We start from the raw sequence: 21,436 nt of genomic DNA on the forward strand, positions 1-21,436 counted from the left end.
GCAGTTCCATGACTATGAGCTGGATGTGTACATCATCCTCTAAATAAATCCATAAACTCCATTATAACGCAGTCACTTTCCTTCTACTGTTGCTTCTGTTTAACTTCAGAAGACCTGATGATGACTTTAAACCCCATATCTGATCGGTCATTGCTTCTGAGCATATTTAGTTGTCAGCCAGTAGTTACTTGCGAAACTCTTTAATAGGAATGTGTGCACCTGCTCTCCATAGCAAGCCTTCTTACCCATACTGTAGATGCTCTCCTCTAATTTTAGGCAGAACCCTGTTGGTAAGTTGCACCCAGTGCTACCATTATAGGCTCCAGCACCTGAGACCCTGAATTGGATCAGGCAAGTTTGAGAATGTTGAAGTGTGTCAAGGATGCCAAGCACTGGTGCTGCTCCACCTAGAGACAAATGTACCCTACCGTATACTGTTGGATTTTCTAACACACTGAGTTCATTCTCATAAGGATTCCCATTTATAAAACTGTGTGGATATGAGAGTGAAAATTGTATTTTTAAAACCGGGTATATGAACATTTATATGCAATTTACCATGTAAAAAACATAATCACCTTGAAAATATAAGTATTTTACACACCTTGAACCCCAACTGATTGCATGTGGACTATGCTAATTAGCCTCATACATATGCAATCACGATGCTGCAGACCTTCGTAGGCTGGTAGAACAGCCTCCCACCTGAGGTACTGAGACCCCTCCACCTGCATTTGAGGAGTCCTGTGGTGTACTCCACCACTGAGTGCACCAAGAACATGCATGACATTGTAGCACCTCTGGGAGTCAGGGAATAACGGAAGGCGCCAACGTGTGAGTTGGTATCCACTATCACCTGGCACATGTAATGACATGATTGCTGTTACAATGAATAGCACAGGCCATATGAAAAACTGAGGGTTCAGCCAATTACCTTACCAATAAGCCAGCCACTACGTACAGCACCATCAGTAAGTCATCTGCTAATGCGTCTTTGCTTCAAAATAAATTAATCATGGGTTGGCCCAGGCCAACAAGCCAAGGCATTTGTAACACTTATCTTGGCATCACAAATGACTTGCATGTTGATGAAATGTTACTGTCTATGGTTAACAAAAGCAGCATCATTCTCACTAGGTGCCCATATTGCAATATGAGTGCAATCAGCTCCAGTTTCATCAGGAGAAACTGACACTGTCGCAAATTTCTTTTTAATGTTGGACTGTACACCCATACCATACAGAAATTGAATGGAGCGCCTTGTCAGTTGCTTTATGGTTTCCAGCAGAGCAGGCATGATGAAGCCTTGATTGAGATATTCCTGACCTAACAACCAGTTCCCTCTGCTGCCAGAAAGCTAGCCATTGTTCAAACCCCAATATGAACAGGTGGAGCTCAGTTTCAGACAGTCTGTTTATCTAATGTTTGGCCCAACTTAGTACATAGTTCCAAGAGAATTGCTCATAATCCAGTTATCAGTCAGTTATCATAATCAATCAATCAATCAATCAGTTTATCATAATCCAGTTATCATTATGGGTAACAAATCCTGTCTGTCCCTAAAATCTCATTCCCTTTGCATGTGACCAGTTGCATAGTCTTCATGAAGGGCCAAACAATCCATGTTGTGTCAAACCACGAGGCTATGAATAGGCCGTAGACGTGATATTTAGAGCCTTCTGCACGTAGGGAATGAATCAATCACACTTTGGTTTTTATTTAGTGCAGTTATTGACCACAAGTGACTCCATTGATTTCTAATTCTGAGAAATGACAACAGGTAACTGATATAAAATAAGAAAAAAACTAAAAAGTTCTTCAGTGCAACTACGCAGCATTGGCCCTCTTAAAAGGGAGCTAAAATACACTCTGAACATCACATTAATCACTTTTGAGGTTTAATATGTTTGGCATGTTTATGCACATTATATTAACATCTCAGTGATTTGTGGTTTAGTCAGTTTGGTTGCATTTCCCTACTTGATCAAGGGTGTCATCATTTTCCATTTTTTCCAAAATGTTGCATAAACATAAGTTCTCCCCTTAAGCTTTCTTTCATATACTTTTCCACAGAAAGCTGTGTATGCACATTTCAGGCCTCTTTTTGCGCGTATGCAATATTTATAAATCTGACCCCAGGTGGTCCTCTGGAGTTTTGACACAATGAGCTGGTTGTGTACATCGTCCTTCAAAGATGTCCATGGGTTACACTGTAATGCAGACATTTGCCTTCTTCTGTTGCTTCTGCTTGACTGGCAGTAGGCCTGGTGAAGTCCTGAAGACCTAAGCATGCACTGTGACCACTCACTCTGTAGCTGAGCTAAATAATCTGTCTATAGAATCAGATCTTTCTATATCTTTGAATTAGGTTCCCACCTGGCCTTCCCTGTCTAGGACCAACTGGGTTTTTTTAAGTACATTTTATTTCAAAATACAAACCTGTAGAAAAAACTATATGCAAATTACATCACTGCAGGAAAACAGTTTCTTGCATATAAACATCACATTTTGTTCACTCTCCCAACCCTCGAAAGCACATCCATCCATCTCTCTTCGGTAGCAGCAAAACCCCACTGTTCAATGTCTCTTTGAACCCTTCCTCTTATCTTTTACAGCACCCACAATTGAATTAACATTAGCTGCCTTTTGAAATGTTGCACAACTCAAGTGTCACAACCACCCTCCCCTCTAACCATCTATTATTGAACCCACCCAACCCAATTCAGGTGAATAGTGGCCAGTGTTCATTCCAGCAACACTGGGCATGAGACAGGAACTGTACAAGTGTTGGAGCAGTGGTAGTAACATTAACAAGTGTACAAATTCTTATTTGCATGTCCAACCAAAATACATCACATTGTCAGGGTAAAAAGGAATGAAATCAGATACAGAACTTCCTTTTTCTCATACTAGTCATCCCCTGTGGCTTCGCCTGCATAGATGTGAAACAGGACAGCGAGGAGGGCCCTGCCCGGCCCCTGACTCCTGACGTCATGCTTCCTCCTCCCCTCGACCCACAGTCTATCTCAGATTAGCACGAATGTATCGCTCCTGCAAGCGAACTATGACTCTTAGCGCGATGAGAGAAGTTGCAAAATCTGTTAAGTAGTTCTCTCATTCACTAGCTAAGTGGATGTAAGACACACCCCAAGGCTGGCGCATGAGTGAGGAGGGCCCTGCTCCCCTCCCCTCGGTCCGCTGCATCTCTCTCAGATTCGCGCAAATAAATCGGTACCGCAAGCGAACTATGATACTTAGCGTGATGATAGAAGTCACAAAATCAACCGGAATGTTCAAGCAAATTATAGAAATAAACCCAATCTAAATCCGTTAAGAGATGAAAAGTCCAATCATCTTACCCGATGTGCTCCTCATCTCTCTTTAAATACTGCTTGTTCAGTTTCACTCCAAGTTCCTGAAACCTTGTTAAAAAACAAAAAGCTGAGAAAAACAGTGAGGTTTTGTGACATTATAAACAATAAAATGATCAATGACTTAAGTACAAGTGAATTACTAACTCACAGGCAGGCAAACAAGTGTTAGCATTGCAGAACAATGTCATATCAAACAGTGAACAACAACAGTGAGTAGTTTATTGAGAATACTCTTGGCTTGAAATACTGAGGGATTTGGTATGGACTCTATTTGAAACTGCAAACACAAGCTATGTATATTTTGAAATTTATAAAAAATGCTTCTGCGGTGGGTTAGCACCCTGCCCAGGATTGGTTCCTGCCTTGTGCCCTGTGTTGGCTGGGATTGGCTCCAGCAGACCCCCGTGACCTCTGTAGTTAGGAAAGAAGAAAAAATGCTTTATTTTAGAACACGGTTTCTAGTGGCAAATTAGTGGACACAATGATTGAGAAAAAATAACTTTGCCTTGAAAAATGTATCTTTTAACATTTGTATGATATGAATACTCTGAAGTTAATAAAATGTACAGTATATTAAAATTATATCTACCTTATTAGTACAGCAGTTGAAGAATAACCTGTTTTATTTGCAATGTGGAAAGTAACACGGAGTACAAAAGGAAAACTCGAGCAGTCATAAGGAGATGTGACCTATCTGCTGAGCTATTAGAGCGTAAAGCCCAAAGCTGCTGGTTCAGCCATCACCTGACCTCTGCCTGTCTACGACACTCTGAGCAGGTCACATAACCCGCTGCCAGTGCAAAAAGTACACAATTCAAGTCTAATTGTAAAGCGATTTGCAAGATGCTATAAAAAATTATATATATATAAAAGTTTGCTTGTCTGTACTGTGCTGTAACATCTTCATGTCTCATGCAAAGCTACAATTCAGATCTGGTGCCAAATTTATAAACTGCATGAATTTAAGCATGAACATATGCATACACCCAAAAAAAAGGAAAACGTATACCAAAAATACATTTCTACGCAATGTATTTTTTATAAATCGCAATCACCTTGTAAATTCCAAAACATCCATATATAGAGCATGTTAATAAACCTCATACATATGCAATTATGATACCAAAGATCTTCATTGGCTGACAGAGCTGCCTTGCTCTTGATGCATCAAGACCTGAGTATCTGGTTGTGCACCACAACTGAGAGCACAAGATCATGTGTGACATTGCACTCTGAGGGTCAGGGAAATGTGTAAGGTGCCAGCATCTGAGCGGGCAGCCACTACCACCTGGCACATGTAAAGACATGATTGCTGTTACAATGAATAGCAAAAGCCATTTGAAACAGTAAGGGTTCAAACCAACAAGCCAACCACTACGTATAGCACCATCATGTCTGTCAAAGCTGCTTTGCCTCAAAATAAATGAACCACAGCCTCACCCAGGCTGCAGTCACCTCATGGCATCACAGATGATTTGTGCATTAATTGCAACAGTGTAACTGTTACGTTAACAAAAAGCTTCATTCTCGCTTGGTGCTCTTATTGCAATATGAGATTTCTGATTACGTTAGATTAAACAGTCACTGCCCCCTTCCCATGGGCTCACCACCTATGGGAGGGGCCAAGGAGGTCGGGTGCAGTGTGAGTTGAGTGGTGGCCGAAGGCAGGGACCTTGGCGGTCCGATCCTCGGCTACAGAAGCTGGCTCTTGGGACGTGGAATGTCACCTCTCTGAAGGGGAAGGAGTCTGAGCTAGTGCGCGAGGTCATGAGGTTCTGGCTAGATATAATCGGGCTCACCTCGACGCACAGCTTGGACTCTGGAACCAATCTCCCTCGGTGAGAGGCGCCAAGCGGGTGTGGGCATACTTATTGCCCCCCGACTTGGAGCCTGTTCATTGGGGTTTACCCCGGTACACGAGAGAGTAGCCTCCCTCCGCCTTCGGCTCGGGGGACAGGTACTAACTATTGTTTGTGCGTATGCGCCGAACAGCAGTCTGGAGTACCCACCCTTTTTGGAGTCCCTGGAGGGGGTGCTAGAGGGCATACCTTCTGGAGACTCCCTCGTACTGCTGGGAGACTTCAATGCTCACGTGGACAATGACAGTGAGACCTGGAAGGGCATGATTGGGAGGAATGCCCCCCCTGATCTGAACCCGAGTAGTGTTTTGTTATTGGACTTCTGTGCTCATCACGGATTGTCCATAACGAACACCATGTTCAAGCATAGGGGTGTTCATATGTGCACTTGGCACCAGGACACCCTAGGCCTCAGTTCGATGATCGACTTTGTGGTCGTGTCGTCGGACTTGCGGCCACATGTCTTGGACACTCGGGTGAAGAGAGGGGCGGAGCTGTCAACTGATCACCACCTGGTGGTGAGTTGGCTTCGATGGTGGGGTAGGATGCCGGTCAGGCCCGGTAGGCCCAAACATGTTGTGAGGGTCTGCTGGGAATGTCTGGCAGAGTCCCCTGTCAGAAGTAGCTTCAACTCTCACCTCCAGCAGAACTTCGACCACGTCCCGAGGGAGGTGGGGGACATTGAGTCCGAATGGGCCATGTTCCGTGCCTCTATTGTTGAGGCGGATGACCAGAGCTGTGGCTGTAAGGTGGTCGGTGCCTGTCATGGCGGCAATCCCCGAACCCATTGGTGGACACCGGCGGTGAGGGAGGCTGTCAAGCTGAAGAAGGAGTCCTGCCGGTCCCTTTTGTCCTGTGGGGGTCTGGAGGCAGCTAATAGGTACCGGCAGGCCAAGCGGAATGTGGCTTCGGTGGTTGCTGAGGCAAAAACTCGGGCATGGGAGGAGTTTGGGGAGGCCATGGAGAACGACTTTCGGACGGCTTCGAGGAGATTCTGGTCCACCGTCCGGCGTCTCAGGAGGGGGAAGCAGTGCAGTGTCAACACTGTATATGGTGGGGATGGTGCGCTGCTGACCTCGACTCAGGACGTTGTGTGTCGGTGAGGGGAGTACTTCGAAGACCTCCTCAATCCCACTAACATGCCTTCCAATGTGGAAGGAGAGCCTGTGGACTCGGAGGTGGGCTCCCCCATCTCTGGGACTGAGGTCACCGAGGTGGTCAAAAAACTCCTTGGTGGCAGGGTCCCGGGGGTGGATGAGATACTCCCGGAGTTCCTCAAGGCTCTGGATGTTGTAGGACTGTCTTGGTTGACACGTCTCTGCAACATCGCATGGACTTCAGGGACAGTGCCTCTGGATTGGCAGACTGGGGTGGTGGTCCCCCTCTTTAAGAAGGGGGACCGGAGGGTGTGTTCTAACTACAGAGGGATCACACTCCTCAGCCTCCCTGGAAAAGTCTATTCGGGAGTTCTGGAGATAAGGGTCCATCGGATAGTCGAACCTCGGATTCAGGAGGAACAGTGTGGTTTTCGTCCTGGTCGCGGAACAGTGGACCAGCTTTACACCCTTAGCAGAGTCCTGGAGGGTGCATGGGAGTTTGCCCAACCAGTCTACATGTGTTTTGTGGACTTGGAAAAGACGTTCAACCGTGTCCCATGGGGGATCCTGTGGGGGGTGCTCCGGGAGTATGGGGTACCGGACCCCCTGATAAGGGCTGTTTGGTCCCCTGCACAACCGGTGTCAGAGCTTGGTCCGCATTGCCGGCAGTAAGTCGAACCCATTTCGAGTGAGAGTTGGACTCCGCCAGGGCTGCCCTTTGTTACCAATTCTGTTCATAACTTTTATGGACAGAATTTCAAGGCGCAGCCAGGGTGTTGAGGGGGTCCGGCTTGGTGGACTCAGGATTGGATCACTGCTTTTTGCAGATGATGTTGTCCTGTTTGCTTCATCAGGCCGTGATCTTCAGCTCTCTCTGGATTGGTTCGCAGCCGAGTGTGAAGCGGCTGGGATGAGAATCAGCACCTCCAAATCCAAGACCATGGTCCTCAGCCGGAAAACGGTGGAGTGCCCTCTCAGGGTTGGGAGCGAGATCCTGCCTCAAGTGGAGGAGTTCAAGTATCTCGGGGTCTTGTTCACGAGTGAGGGAAGAATGGAGCGTGAGATCGACAGGCGGATCGGTGCGGCGTCTGCAGTAATGCAGGCTCTGCATCGGTCTGTCGTGGTGAAAAAGGAGCTGAGCCGTAAGGCGAAGCTCTCGATTTACCAGTCGATCTATGTTCCTACCCTCACCTATGGTCATGAGCTATGGGTAGTAGTGATGGGAATTCCGGCTCTTTTAAGAGAGCCGGCTCTTATGGCTCAGCTCACTTAAAAGAGCCGGCTCTTTCAGCTCCCAAGTGGCTCTTCAGATTTTTTTGGTGCTAAAATTAATTTATTACCAAAAATAATGTAAAATTATAAGTGAAATGAATTACTAACGTACAAAACATACATTATGTGAAATGTGTATTATTTATATGTCTTATAACATGGTGCAGAATAATAAATTTTAAGGTACAAAAACAAACCATCTCAATTTGAGAAAGATCCAATATTTTTAATTATTTACAGTGAAACAACATAAGCTTAGAGAATCACAAAACAAAATATAAATAATGTGTAAAACAAAAAAGTAGCATCCAGGAAACAGTTTTAGCTAGTCTTTAAAGAAGGTTGGCATTAAGAAAAACCAAGTGCCTCAGCTTTGAGGGGTTGATACTGTTTCTTCTCTCTGTTATTATCTGCCTGGTTTTGGAGAAGATTCTCTCTGAGGGGACTGATGTTGCTACAATGCACAGTCTCTGTGCCATTACATGCGTAAGACGTGGGTAAACTGAAGCCTTGGTCTCCCACCAGCTCAGCAGGTCTGCGCTTCTTTGGAAAAGAGGCTTCTCAAGATACGATCTCACTTCCGGTATTGCATCTGCTGAGGGATTCCTTCTTTTCTGAGTGTCTCCAGGACCAGTTGCTCGTTCTTCAAAGAACCTCCAAACAGCAGATGCTTGTGGCTCCTCTTGTTCATCCTCTGTTCCCTTTTCTCCCTCTTGGCCCACTGGCATTGGAGCTGGCTGGAAGTATTTTGCTGCTGCACTTATTCTCTGAAGAGCTTCATCAGCCGCTCTGTTTTCATTAAAGGCCAACCTTTTGAATCTTGGGTCAAGCATGGTGGTTTCTGAAAGAATACTGTTGTATTCTATTCTGTGAAACTTTCTGTCCATGGATGCACAGAGAGCAGCCACTAACTCTGCCACTTTCCCTGTGGTTACTCTGGTCTGGTGCTCAGTTGATACTCTCTGCAGACCCTTGCACAGGATCAGCATTTTGGATGCTGTAACATAGCTGAAAATGAGTAAAGAATAACTGTTAAAATTATGCTTTGTTTTATTTAGCAGTATATATTATTCCCATTCATGTCTAATCTACTTTTCATACCAATAATGCAACAACAACTAATAAAAATGATAATAATAATTGAATAATAATGATATTAATAACAATAATAATAATGTAGTAGCATTTGTACACTGTACCTGTCTGCACTGATCTCCACAGTGACCTGCTCAAATGGCTCCAGAACCATGCATGTCTCCTGCAGCACCTCCCATTCCTCTTGGCTCAGAGGATCAACTGGTGCACTGATAACAGCCAGAGTAGAGATGACTGCATCCTTGGACTCCAGAATCCGTTTTAGCATATGAAAGGTTGAGTTCCACCTTGTAATGCACTCCTGTTTGAGCTTGAGTTCAGGCATGCCCATCTGTCGTTGGGTAGATTTGAGCTTCTCTGTGGCTGTTGTGCTCCTGTGGAAGAATTCCACTATTGCCTTCACTTTGTCCACAGTGGGTTTCATCACCTTCAGAGCATCTCTCACAAACAGGTTAATTGTGTGTGCAAGACATGGGTGGTGGGTCCATTTCAGGATTTTAATTGCTTTAATTATGTTAGATGCATTGTCACTGACACAGCAAACCACTTTGTTTTCCACATCCCACTCTTTTGCCACTTTGAGCAGCTCCTCTGCTAAGTTATTAGAAGTATGTCTGTCACTGAACTCAAAACAATCCAGAAGACAGGTCACCATTTTGTAATTTTCAATAAAGTGGCAAGTAACTGACATGTTGGATGTGGTGGTGCGGGATGTCCAACAGTCAGTTGTCAGGCAAACTCCTGGGGCTTTTTTAACTCTCTCTTGCAGTGAAGCACGTTTTCTGTCATATAGGTTTGGGATAATTTTGTGGGAGAGAGTTTTCCTGCTTGGAATTACATAAAATGGATTGAGAGCATGAGTAAAGGTCCTGAATCCTTTGTCTTCCACGATTGAAAATGGTTGGAAATCATGTGCAATCATTTTAGCCAATTCCTCATCAATTGTGTTCTGTTTAACTGGAGTTATGGCTTTTTGCACAAACTGTCTCATAGAGCTCTGGGTTGTAGGTCTAGGTGTAGGTCTGGATGACGGTGTAGACATTGACGAACTGGCACTTTCAACAGTTGCAGTAGACAAACTGTCACTTTCATTAGTAGCAGGTTCACTTGCTTTTCATTTTTCTTTGAACTGCACTGATGGATGTACAGTTCTCATGTGCCGGTGCAGATTATTTGTAGAGCTTGTTCGATATGAGATTTTAACCTTGCACGCTTTACACTCTGCCTTTGTATTATCAATGTAATTGAAATGTATCCAAATTTTACTCCGTTTCCTACGGTCACTCATTTTGTCGCGCGCGTGTCCTTCCCTCCTATTTCTCTCTCTGAGCGTGTGTGTGCCGTGTTTGTCTGTAGCACCGCCCCTCCCCCTCCTGCTCCTGCTCAGTGCAGACACGCATTTTCTAGTTGACCAATCCCATGCAGCTTGGAAAAAAAAATAGAGGGATAAAAAAAGCGGCTCCGACTCCGGCTCACAGACAGGAGCCGGCTCCGATCGTTCACTTCAAAGAGTCGGCTCCAAGAGCCGTTTCGTTCGCGACCGACACATCACTAATGGGTAGTGACCGAAAGAACGAGATCGTGAATACAAGCAGCTGAAATGAGTTTCCTCCGCAGGGTGTCTGGGCTTTCCCTTAAAGATAGGGTGAGAAGCTCAGTCATCCGGGAGGGGCTCAGAGTAGAGCCGCTGCTCCTCCGCATCGAGAGGAGTCAGATGAGGTGGCTCGGGCATCTGATTAGGATGCCTCCTGGACGCCTCCCTGGTGAGGTGTTCCGGGCATGTCTAACCGGGAGGAGGCCTCAGGGAAGATCCAGGACACGCTGGAGGGACTATATCTCCCGGCTGGCCTGGGAACGCCTCGGGATTCTCCCGGAAGAGCTAGAAGAAGTGGCCGGGGAGAGGGAAGTCTGGGTATCTCTGCTCAAGCTGCTGCCCCCGCGACCCGACCTCGGATAAGCAGAAGAGGATGGATGGATGGATGGATAAACAGTCACTGCTGCTAACTTCATTTTTATGTTGACAAAAGCATGTATATTTTATGTATGTGTCTGTACACCATACAAAAACTGAATATAGTACCTTGTTGGTCGGTTAATGGCTTTTAGCACAGCAGGCATGGCAAAGTAAGGCTTGGCCGAGATATCCCTGACCTGACAGCCAGTTCTCTGAGAAGTGACAACAGCTAGCTGAAATAAACTGGGAAAAAAAGTCCAACATGTAGCATTGACCCCATTTAAAAAGGAGCTAAAATGAGGTCAGCGCATCATCGTGTTTGAGGTGTGATATGTTTGTTACATCAACGCAGGTAATAATTTAAAGTTATGTTGTCACTTAGGGGTTAAATTAGAGGAGTAAATAGTCAATATATTAAAATGTATATATATACTGTATATATATATAGGGCGGCATGGTGGCGCAGTGGGTAACGCTGCTGCCTCGCAGTTGGGAGACCTGGAGACCTGGGGACCTGGGTTCGCTTCCCGGGTACTACCTGCGAGGAGTTTACATGTTCTCCCCGTGTCTGCGTGGGTTTCCTCCGGGCGCTCCGGTTTCCTCCCACAGTCCAAAGACATGCTGGTTAGGTGGATTGGTGATTCTAAATTGGCCCTAGTGTATGCTTGATGTGTGTGTGGGTGTGTTTGTGTGTGTCCTGCAGTGGGTTGGCACCCTGCCCGGGATTGGTTCCTGCCTTGTGCCCTGTGTTGGCTGGGATTGGCTCCAGCAGACCCCTGTGACCCTGTGTTCGGATTCAGTGGGTTGGAAAATGGATGGATGGATGGATGGAGATATATATATATATATTGTGGCAGACTGCCAGGCTCTAACCCACCTGGGACACTTCAATAATGGAAGGACTGGGGGAGAGAGCTTATTTTGGACACTATCTTCCCCGGAATGCTAGCAGGCAGCCTCCCTGGCTTGCAGTGGGGGGGTCACTGGTTTGGACCATAGAAGCTCAAACCTGCTGGGGCCCATGGCCACTGCCAGAGGGCACCTGGACATTTGCCGAGCCCTGTTTGGCAGCACTTCTCCACACCCAGAACTGCTGCCAGAAGAAGCTCATTGTTCTCCTGGTGTGCTTCTGGGTGCCCTATAAAAGGTGTCACAGCCGCCCAGGCTTGCAATGCTCATTACCCTAGTAAGTCAGAAAGTAGTGTTTATAAAGTTAAGCATTCAAGATCATTGATGTTGTTTTGACTTGCCATGTGCAAGCATCTCCAGAGATACAGCTATTTTGAAACAAAAATCTGCCTCCATCCAGTCTTTTTATTCCTGAGGATTGCATCCATCTTAGAAAAGATAATTTGCTACAATTATAATGGCTCAGTGACAAGATTTATTGTGCTTGCAAATCTTCCTTTAGCTGGTTTTACAGCCTTTCTCTGCTTGATCAAGGCTGTTGTCAATACTCAACTTCACAGACAAAGTTATGTATGTGTGGGTCAGAGTTTCTGTAAATATGCACACGTTGCCCCTTCAAGTTTTCTTATTCATGGGAAGTTGCGTAAAGAGGCTTTGTAAATGATGCCCCAGGTCTCTTGAAATTGACAGGCAGCAGCACAAATCTCTGCACCACCACTTGCACCGTGAAATGGTGAGTTTGTATGCGTGCAGGAGAACCTGTCCATCCTGGACTGACTGTGGGGATGAGGGAGGCCATTGTGCATTGTCCTTTGTATTAAAGACAGAGTTTCTCTAGGTGGGAAACAATCAAGTTGAATAACCAGGGACACTGTGGTGGTCTGTGGTGGAGGTAGGTGTGATAGGAAAGTGAAGGGTCAGAGTCTGTGTGATCCCAAGAAAATTACTTATCCTGCCCAACAGAAAAGAAAAAAACAATACGTAAACAAGTGAACTCTTCAACAGCAGTATAATAAATAAGGGATGTTTGCCTGCAACCATGTATTGCATTATTTCAGGAGATCCCAGCATTGTTCTCTTTTTCATGAAGGGGCAGTCTAAACTGATTAAAGAGACAAGAGTTTTAATTTTATTTCAAGAGTTTTCCTGCTTGTGTATAGTCGGGTTTTGGGTTGCAGTGCAGCCACAGATATCCTGTTGGTGCCCTCTAGTGTTAACCATAGGCCAGGACAGCAAGTAGGTATCTGTCACAGATCTCAGAGCCCAAAACACATCAGCTTGAGCTTTCTTGTGTAGACAGGCAGTGCCATATCTTACTTTACCAGTGTCCCTCTGCAAACAGCCCTTTCCAGCAATATTTTGACCTCTCTGCTGCCCGATGTCTTCTTCTCAATGTAACAACAAAATTGTTGTTTGTTTTTGCAGGCATGATGTCATCAACTGCCCATCTCCTGATTGGCTTTTTCTGCCACTTACTGTGCCCTCTAGTGTCAAGTCACATACCAGATGGGATCCCCGAGGCAAGGTCAGCCTTTTCAGTGGCTAGGACCAACAGCATGGAGGGAGGCCCCAAAATGGTGGTGACCTTCGACAAGGTTTATGTAAACATTGGCAACGACTTTGATGCCAAAACAGGGGTGTTCCGGTGCCGTATTCCTGGGGCCTACTACTTTTCCTTTACAGTGGGCAAGTTTCCCAGAAAAAATCTGTCAGTAATGCTGATGAAAAACAAGAATGAGGTTCAAGTTATTGTGTATGATGAGCATAATGGAAAAGACAGGAAGGTTCAAAGTCAAAGTGCCATGCTTCAGCTTGACTTTGGTGACACAGTGTGGTTGCGCCTGCATGGAGATCCAAAATATGCCCTGTACAGCAACACGGGACCATACACCACCTTCAATGGCTACCTGATTTACCCCAATACCTACTCGAGTTTCACGAACAGCCTGAGCTCCAAGGAGGTTCTTGAACCACATTTGTCCAGCCTCCAATCATCCTGCTTACGGCAGGACAGCGGCTGCCAGAATGTGTTGTCTGACCAGCCAGAGGATGAGCCCTCAGAGGAGGAAGAAGAGGAGGACCCCCGGTCTGCGTTCTCAGCGGCTCGGACCCAGAGCATAGTGGGACAGGACCAGGAGAAGTTAAAGCACGAGCCCATCACCTTTGACTCAGAATTTGTTAACATTGGCAATGACTTCAACACTTCCACTGGTGTGTTTACGTGCCGCATTCCAGGCGCCTATTACTTCTCGTTTACTGTTGGAAAGCTTCCACACAAGATGATGTCAGTGAAGCTTATGAAGAACCACCTAGAAGTTCAGGCAATGATCTATGATGACAGCCACTCTAAAAGAAGAGAGATGCAGAGTCAGAGCTTGATGCTGTCGCTGAACCGAGGGGACACCATCTGGCTATATAGCCACCAACACGATGGCTACGGGGCCTATAGCAACCATGGCAAGTACATCACCTTCACCGGATTTCTGGTGTACCAGCAGCCGGCTCCACACAACCCACCAACTGCCAATGGGCAGCTCTGAAAAGTTGTGGGGCTTGAAGACATTCCGAGTGTCTGAATTTTTTTCTTCTTGAGTACATTGTCTAAGTTGTGAGGAACTTTCGTTTTCAAAAGTGAGACGCATGACAAAGATTTGAATGTTCTATCCATCCTGCTTTCTGGGAACAAGCAGTTTGTTCAATGGAGTATTAGCAAAAAGCACCTGTGGCAGACTCTCCTAGGCTCTGGAGATGACTACTGAACCTTCACTTCAGCCATTTTCTAACAGACAGCTTCATGACTTAGATCACTTTGTACAGCAGATGGAGATCCTCACATGCAGCACATCAATGCACTCATAGTGTGTGGCTCTGCAACAGGAAGGTCAACACAAGTTTCACCACATGGAGATCATCATTCATACTGAATTGCAAAGGCATCATTACAGGCTCCAACACAGAACTGCACCTCTTAATGCTCAGTAGGTGTTCCATCACAAGGAGGAGCGCTGAAGCTTCATTGGGTGGTCTACTATGAGGAAATGTACTCACCAGATATTCCTTCTCTGAACATCTCCACTAGGAAGGGGCTCATAAACTTCATTATATGCTCTAGCACAAGACATTATAATTAACTTATTACATAGCCAGCTGTGTGTGGTAGATCTTCATTCTCCACAGCGTATTCATTGCCTTAAATTATCATTTGCTTTACTACAGGGCACACTAATGAACTTACTACATGGCCCTCTGTGCGCATGGTTGGTCTAGATCAACTACAGAATGTTCAAAACCTCCAGGAGGACCTCTGAAACTTCCTTATATGTTTTACAAGAAGGCACCATTTTGAATTTATCACATATTCCCCTGCGAGTATGGTAGGTTTCATTCAACTCAACATATGTTCAACACCTATAGGTGGACTCCAAAACTTCATCACATATTTTTTATCAGAAGGCACCATTCTGAACTTATTACTCAGCCCACTGTGTGTCCAGTAGACCTTGACTCAGCTAAATGCATTTGTTATCTTAAGAAGGAACTCTACCACATGTTCTAAAACTAGGCACTATAATTAACTTATTACACAGCTCACTGCTTGCACAATACACCTTGATTCACCACAACATGTTAATCACCTTAATTGATCACACGTTTTCTGCAAGGTCCTACAATGAACCTATTCTTTGTTCACATTCAGTCTAGAAACACCAAAACCTGTTCAAAATCTTTAGGAGGAACCTCTGAGGCTTCATCACATGTTCCAACACAATAAGGATTATACTGATAGTGCATTGACCTGTAAATGTATTGCAAGTCTTGGTTCACAATGCATCAACCACCAGTAGTTCTAGGCGCCCCACCAAAATTCTACTATATGCTCTTTACGAAGGCACCATTCTGAACTTATTACACCGCCCTCTGTGTTTAGGGTAGGTCTAAATTCACCATATTGTGTTCAAGACTATTTTACCTCCAAAGCTTCATCGTGTGTTGTAGCACTATAATGAACATAATGCATGGATTGGTACTGTATATGTATTGCAAGTCTTCTTTTACCACAAACGTATTGTGCATGACCACTGAATCTTCACCTCATGTTCTACAGTGACGATCCATTGGTTATTACACAAACATGGTCCCCTATGTGCAAGCTAGATCTTGATTCACGGAAATATGTTTAATGTCTAAAGAACGGCCTCTAAACCCTCATTACAACGCAGTAGAAGGTGGCACTGATTTGAAGACTTCATTGCCTTATGTTATCACGTTCTTTACCATAAGGCACCCTAATGAACTTACAATAGCCTCTGTATGGATGTTTAGGATTTATTCACCACAGTGTCCTTCCAAGGGATTGAGCACATGCTCTGAAACACTATAATGAATTTATGGTTTATGTATACTGCAAGTCTTCATTTACTACAAAGCATTCCCGAACTCCAACAGGACTACTGAGGCTTCAAGTCGTGATTAACCACAAGCATTATATTAAATTTTATACATGACATGGTCATCTATGTGTCTACAGTACATCTTGATTAACCATAATATGTTTATCACCTAATGGAGGACCTCCAGAATCTATTCACACACTACAACAAGCCACTATGTTGAACATTTTAAATGGCTCTCTGTATGTATTATAGTTTTGATTAACCATAATGCACTCATCTCCTTGGTGAATCACCAAAGTGTCATCACAAAGCCTATCAGAAGAAACCAATTTCAAGTTATTAAATGACCTTACTTACTTATGGTTGGGTTTGATTCAGCACTTCTAGGTGGAGCAGCAACATTTCATTACATTTTCTAATGCTTTGAGTTCATCTTCACCAGGAAGTCATCTGAAGTTCCGACAATAAACTGGGCTCATCCTTGGGCTTCCCTACAATGCGGTCACTTTCCTTCTACTGTTGCATCTGCTTGACTAGCAGTTAGACTGATGAAGTGCTAAAATCAGAAGTGTACACATTGACCACTATATAATCTGTTCATGTTTCTGAGTAAATTAAATTGGCGGCCAGTAATTACTTGTAGAGATGTGTAAACTTGCTCTCCCTATTAAGCTGTCTTGGCTGAAGACATGTGCTGCTCTAATTTTAAGCAGAACCCTGTTGGTAAGCTGCACCCATTACTGCCAGTACAGGCTCTGGCACCTGAGACCCTGAATAGAATCAAGCAGGTTATTGAGAATGATGTGGTATGTTGTGGATGTTAGGTATTCATGCTGTTCCATCTAGTGACAGAAGTGCACTACTGTGGACTTTATAAGGCCAAACCATATTGTACTACAGCTGGAAACAAAACTTGGCTGGCTTTGATAAAAATGAACAGCACATGCAAAGCCTAAAAAGCAGTCATACTTTATGCACTTGTGCTTTGTGTTTGTGTGTGACCACGCTAACTACAATACCAGCGTGAGTTGACATAAATCATGAGAACTGAGAGATCTAACCATTATCACAGAAGCCTTCTAAAGTCAAAGTCATGTCTTATTGAAAAAAAAACAAAACAGGAAGAAGGCGACACTGTGTAGACAAGATGTGTGCATTAGGGTGACTGGCGACTCCAAACTGGCCTCTCTTAGCAGGAGCGGGTGTGCCCCTTCAACAGTACCCAGTGCTGCCACGCTGTAATAGAAAAAGCAAGTACTAAAAATGGATAAACATTTCATAAAGATGTGAACAGACTGAATTATTATCTTAGCCTAATACAACATTCTCAAACCTGCTATTTGAGCTGTTTAATCAATTTAATAGGAACTGTTAAAAATAATCCTTACCTAATGATGGAAATTTTACTTTTCCATAGAATCCCAAAAAATACTTTTTAGTTTTATTTCACTATAAACATGAAACAGATGTCACCAAAGCCACCTTTGACTACAGAAGGACTGCTTATTCCTCCCCATGGGGGGCTATGGTGGTGGCAGGTTTCATCCAACCAATTCCAGATCTTATGTGAAAATCTATTGTATTTCAATTAAACATGCGGCTGGCTGCTTCACAGTTTAGTCTTTTACATAACATCCATAAATTTAGCTAATCTAGTTCAGGATTCCAGGAGGCTGAAGCCTAACCTGGCAGCAACTGGCAAAAGTCAGAAACCAACCCTGGCCACAGTGCCCCATAGTCCACCACAGGGCCCACTCAGACATGAAACCAATTTTTAAAACTCTAATTACTTACATGCATGTCTTTTGTGATATAAGAGGAACAACAGAATACCAGGAACAAAAACCATCCAGACATGATGACAACAGGCGATCCAGATAGGTGTAGAACTTTAACCCATGAGGCAAAAGTGCTAATCACTGTACTATCATGCCTCCCTAATTTGCATCTGGGTTTAGTCACTTCTAGAGGAATTTAATAAGTAGGCCTAAACATTGCTCTCATTCATTTCAGATTGTCTCAAATATTTAAAAGGTGACTTACTAACAATCAAACAATTGGACACAGCATGAAAGTTGTTGCCTCTCTTTAGTATTCATTCATTGTCATTTGCACTGGTCCTACTTTTGTCAACAGCCATAATTTAATTACAATTAAGAGGGCAAAATGCATAGCAAAAAAAATATGAAGTTGAAAATGGAAACAAAAAGACATTAACGAATTATAATCTCATATTAATGACACAAAATGTCATATATTGTCTTTATGATTACAGGACAAGAACAGAAGAAATTTGGATTATCAAGCAAGACATTAATTAGAGGTATTAATTATAAAGGTATCCAAAAATGGGCAGCCAATAGACGCAGGGGGCAAATAACAATGAATACGGGCCAGAGGTAGCTACTGTACTTCACTGTCAGTGTCACTTGTGGTATAAGTGGCAGCAGCAGCCTAAACAAGCAAGGCTCCTCAGCGCAAATATGATCAAATTATGAAAACCTGATAGACTGATAGTGCTGAAAGGTACTATAAGATAGATAGATAGATAGATAGATAGATAGATAGATAGATAGATAGATAGATAGATAGATAGATAGATAGATAGATAGATAGATAAGGCACTATAAGATAGATAGATAGATAGATAGATAGATAGATAGATAGATAGATAGATAGATAGATAGATAGATAGATAAGGCACTATAAGATAGATAGATAGATAGATAGATAGATAGATAGATAGATAGATAGATAGATAGATAGATAGATAGATAGATAGATAGATAGATAGATAGATAGATAAGGCACTATAAGATAGATAGATAGATAGATAGATAGATAGATAGATAGATAGATAGATAGATAGATAGATAGATAGATAGATAGATAGATAGATAGATAGATAGATAGATAGATAGATAGATACATAGATAGATAGATCACTAAGGTGGAACTTATCTTGCCCCTGTAGCAACACAAAACATAAAGTCATAGGCAAAGCAATAAAAAACTATATATTTTTACAAGTCCAAAATACAGAATTGTACATACTATTTCCCCAATGTATTTTTAATAATTAAATATCATTAAAGGAATATTGCACCTATGCCAATGTATCCATTCTCACTGGCAGGAGTGAGAATGGGAATGATGGCAGGACAGCATCCTACAGATTGTTGGAATGAGCTAATGTTCAGGGAAGATGGAGAATATCAGTCAGTCATGATGAACTGTAACTCTACCATCATCCTGTTTTCTTCAAAGTTTCAAACAAGACAGCTAAATTCTGATAAAATATGAGTAATCCCATATGTTACATATTTGGATTAGTACAATAAAGGCATAAACTGTGAAATAACAACAATGTCTAACAGAAAAAGAAGCACAATTTAAAGCATGACTTGGCTGAAATGACGACTTGCAATCTCTGTGGCCTTTCTGACCATGACTGAGCAGTCCTGGAGTAGGTTGACAATTCTTCCCACCACACAGTAATTAAAATTATTTTTTTCATAAATGGATGGGTAGTTTTGGAAAGATGTGATGGTATAAAGCAGAGGTCCGGTGCCAATTTTTCCAGACTAATTGCACTTTACCCAATTTCCTCGTTATGTTAACTTTCTTTCTGATTTCAGTTTATTTAATCTAATTCAACTGACTTAAATGAAAATTTGTTATGTCTCTGTTTGCACTGTATGTGCTGCATTGATAGAGATTTGATGCTGCCAAACACCATTTAAGTGCTGTCCAACCTGGCAAAGGAGGATATCCTATCGGTAATAAAAATGGAAAATCTCTAAGTGACATTTCTGCCTGCAGAGCACACCAGAGTGTCCAGTAAAGAATAAGTGCAGCAGCTTGTGAAGAAACCTAAAAAAGGAAACTGAGCGGAGAAAGTGGAGCCAGATGACAAGTCCAGTTTTTGGGAGTACATGGCCCCTGAATGCATGGTCTCACTTACCCAAACATTCCACCAGCATTGTTACACTTGGTCATCTGCAAAGAGTTTACACACTTGGGATTTGCTCAAATCCTTCACACAAACAGCTCATTTGCTTGTTTTCTCCAAAACAGCATCATTTTGGTGGTTCAGGCCTTCTAAAGTCTGTTCTCATGTGAGGGGTTTAAAAAGTATCGAGATACTTGCTGAAAACTTGAACCAGATGCAGTGGAGAGTGTAAATACTGTTTGCATTTAAAATAAGTGACTCGGAGGCACAGTGTCAGCCTTCCCAAGGCTTCATTGGCAGTTTGTTAGCCCTGTTGTAGAGCTACCAGGCACGTGATACCTCATTGATAATGTTTTCGTATATTGCAGAAGACACACTGTATGTCACTCAGTAAATGTGGTACAACATTTGAGGAAACTGGAAACTATTTCCTTAGATCCTCCATTGCTTGTGGAGTGAAAATGCCCACCTCGTTCTCATTCCAACTCATACTGCCTTTGTGTAATTTAATGTCTTGTTTCTAATAAAAAACCTGGAAAATGAGTGGTTTGCTGTGTTTCTTGCTTTGGCATGACACTCACCCACTTTAAGCCGCCCAGGTCATCACCGTCAGATGGCCTCACTTTAATTTCTGTCCTGGGGCCACTGGAAGGCCAGCAGCCACCTACCAAGCAGCTTGAGATTTAACACAACAACTGAAGAACAGGGGGAGCACAACAGCATCCTGGACAAGCCAGTCTGTAGGAATCGGACTGGTTAAGACTGATGTGGGGTTGTCTACAGCAGCTGAGAGATACACAGGTTTTAGAGCTGAGTAAGCAGGTCATCCTGAGGATCCACTGACTAGTGCAGTCTCATGCAACCAGATTGTGTGACCACTAAATCTCAGTTGTGCTCTATGCCAGCAATAATCCATCCCTGCAGGAGATGCCCACTATGAAACATGGCCCTACGCGAGCAGATCTTAAAATGTTTATTGCAAAAGGCAGAATGTTAGCAATTAAAGAGCATATACAGAAATACAGGTGTTATTAAACAATATGCCTGTCGTCTAGCCTGGAACATGACAATAATTCTTTCATGGGCGTTTCAGTGACAAATGAAAAGAAGGTTCAGAATTATGGGATGCTCTTTGTAAGAAAAAATCACACTCTTTTTTGTAGTGTCATTTCATTCTACATTTAGTGGTTGCTGAATGTAAAAATGCTTTCTTTATTTAAATGTGTGTATTGCGATGTGAAAAATGGCAAATATCCAGTTTATATGACAAAAGTCTCCCAGTCAAATATTGCACCTAAATGTCAAAAATATGTGACTAGGAACCTGTTGTTGAAATGATCTCAGCTTTACTGCGAGGAACATGCAGCCCATAAGTTTCTGACCTTGAGTAGGCCTCTCGCTCAACAAAACCATGAATATTTGCAGTCGTGTGCTACTTTTTTGAAAGTTCCTTTGCTTTGGTCGATAAAGGTGCCAAGGGAAGACCATTTTTGAAATTCACAGATGATATAGCAGGAAGAGGTTAGACAG

At 43.4% G+C, this 21,436-nt stretch overlaps 1 protein-coding gene across 5 annotated transcripts in view; it reads left to right on the forward strand.

Annotated features, from left to right (window-relative positions):
- Nucleotides 1-20,465, forward strand: part of c1qtnf4 (C1q and TNF related 4) — a 37,558-nt gene extending 17,093 nt beyond the window's left edge. Inside the window, exons 2-3 of one of the 5 annotated variants that reach the window (XM_051923534.1) lie at nucleotides 12,986-18,480; nucleotides 18,693-20,465. In XM_051923534.1, the coding sequence (XP_051779494.1) occupies nucleotides 12,988-14,100 (1,113 nt within the window). In that variant the 5' untranslated portion in view covers nucleotides 12,986-12,987 and the 3' untranslated portion in view covers nucleotides 14,101-18,480; nucleotides 18,693-20,465. The other 4 variants (XM_051923531.1, XM_051923532.1, XM_051923535.1 and 1 more) reach the window with 4 other exon arrangements.
- Nucleotides 20,466-21,436: the final 971 nt, after the last annotated feature.

This window comes from Erpetoichthys calabaricus, chromosome 2, assembly GCF_900747795.2.
Source record: "Erpetoichthys calabaricus chromosome 2, fErpCal1.3, whole genome shotgun sequence".
Lineage (NCBI taxonomy): Eukaryota > Metazoa > Chordata > Cladistia > Polypteriformes > Polypteridae > Erpetoichthys > Erpetoichthys calabaricus.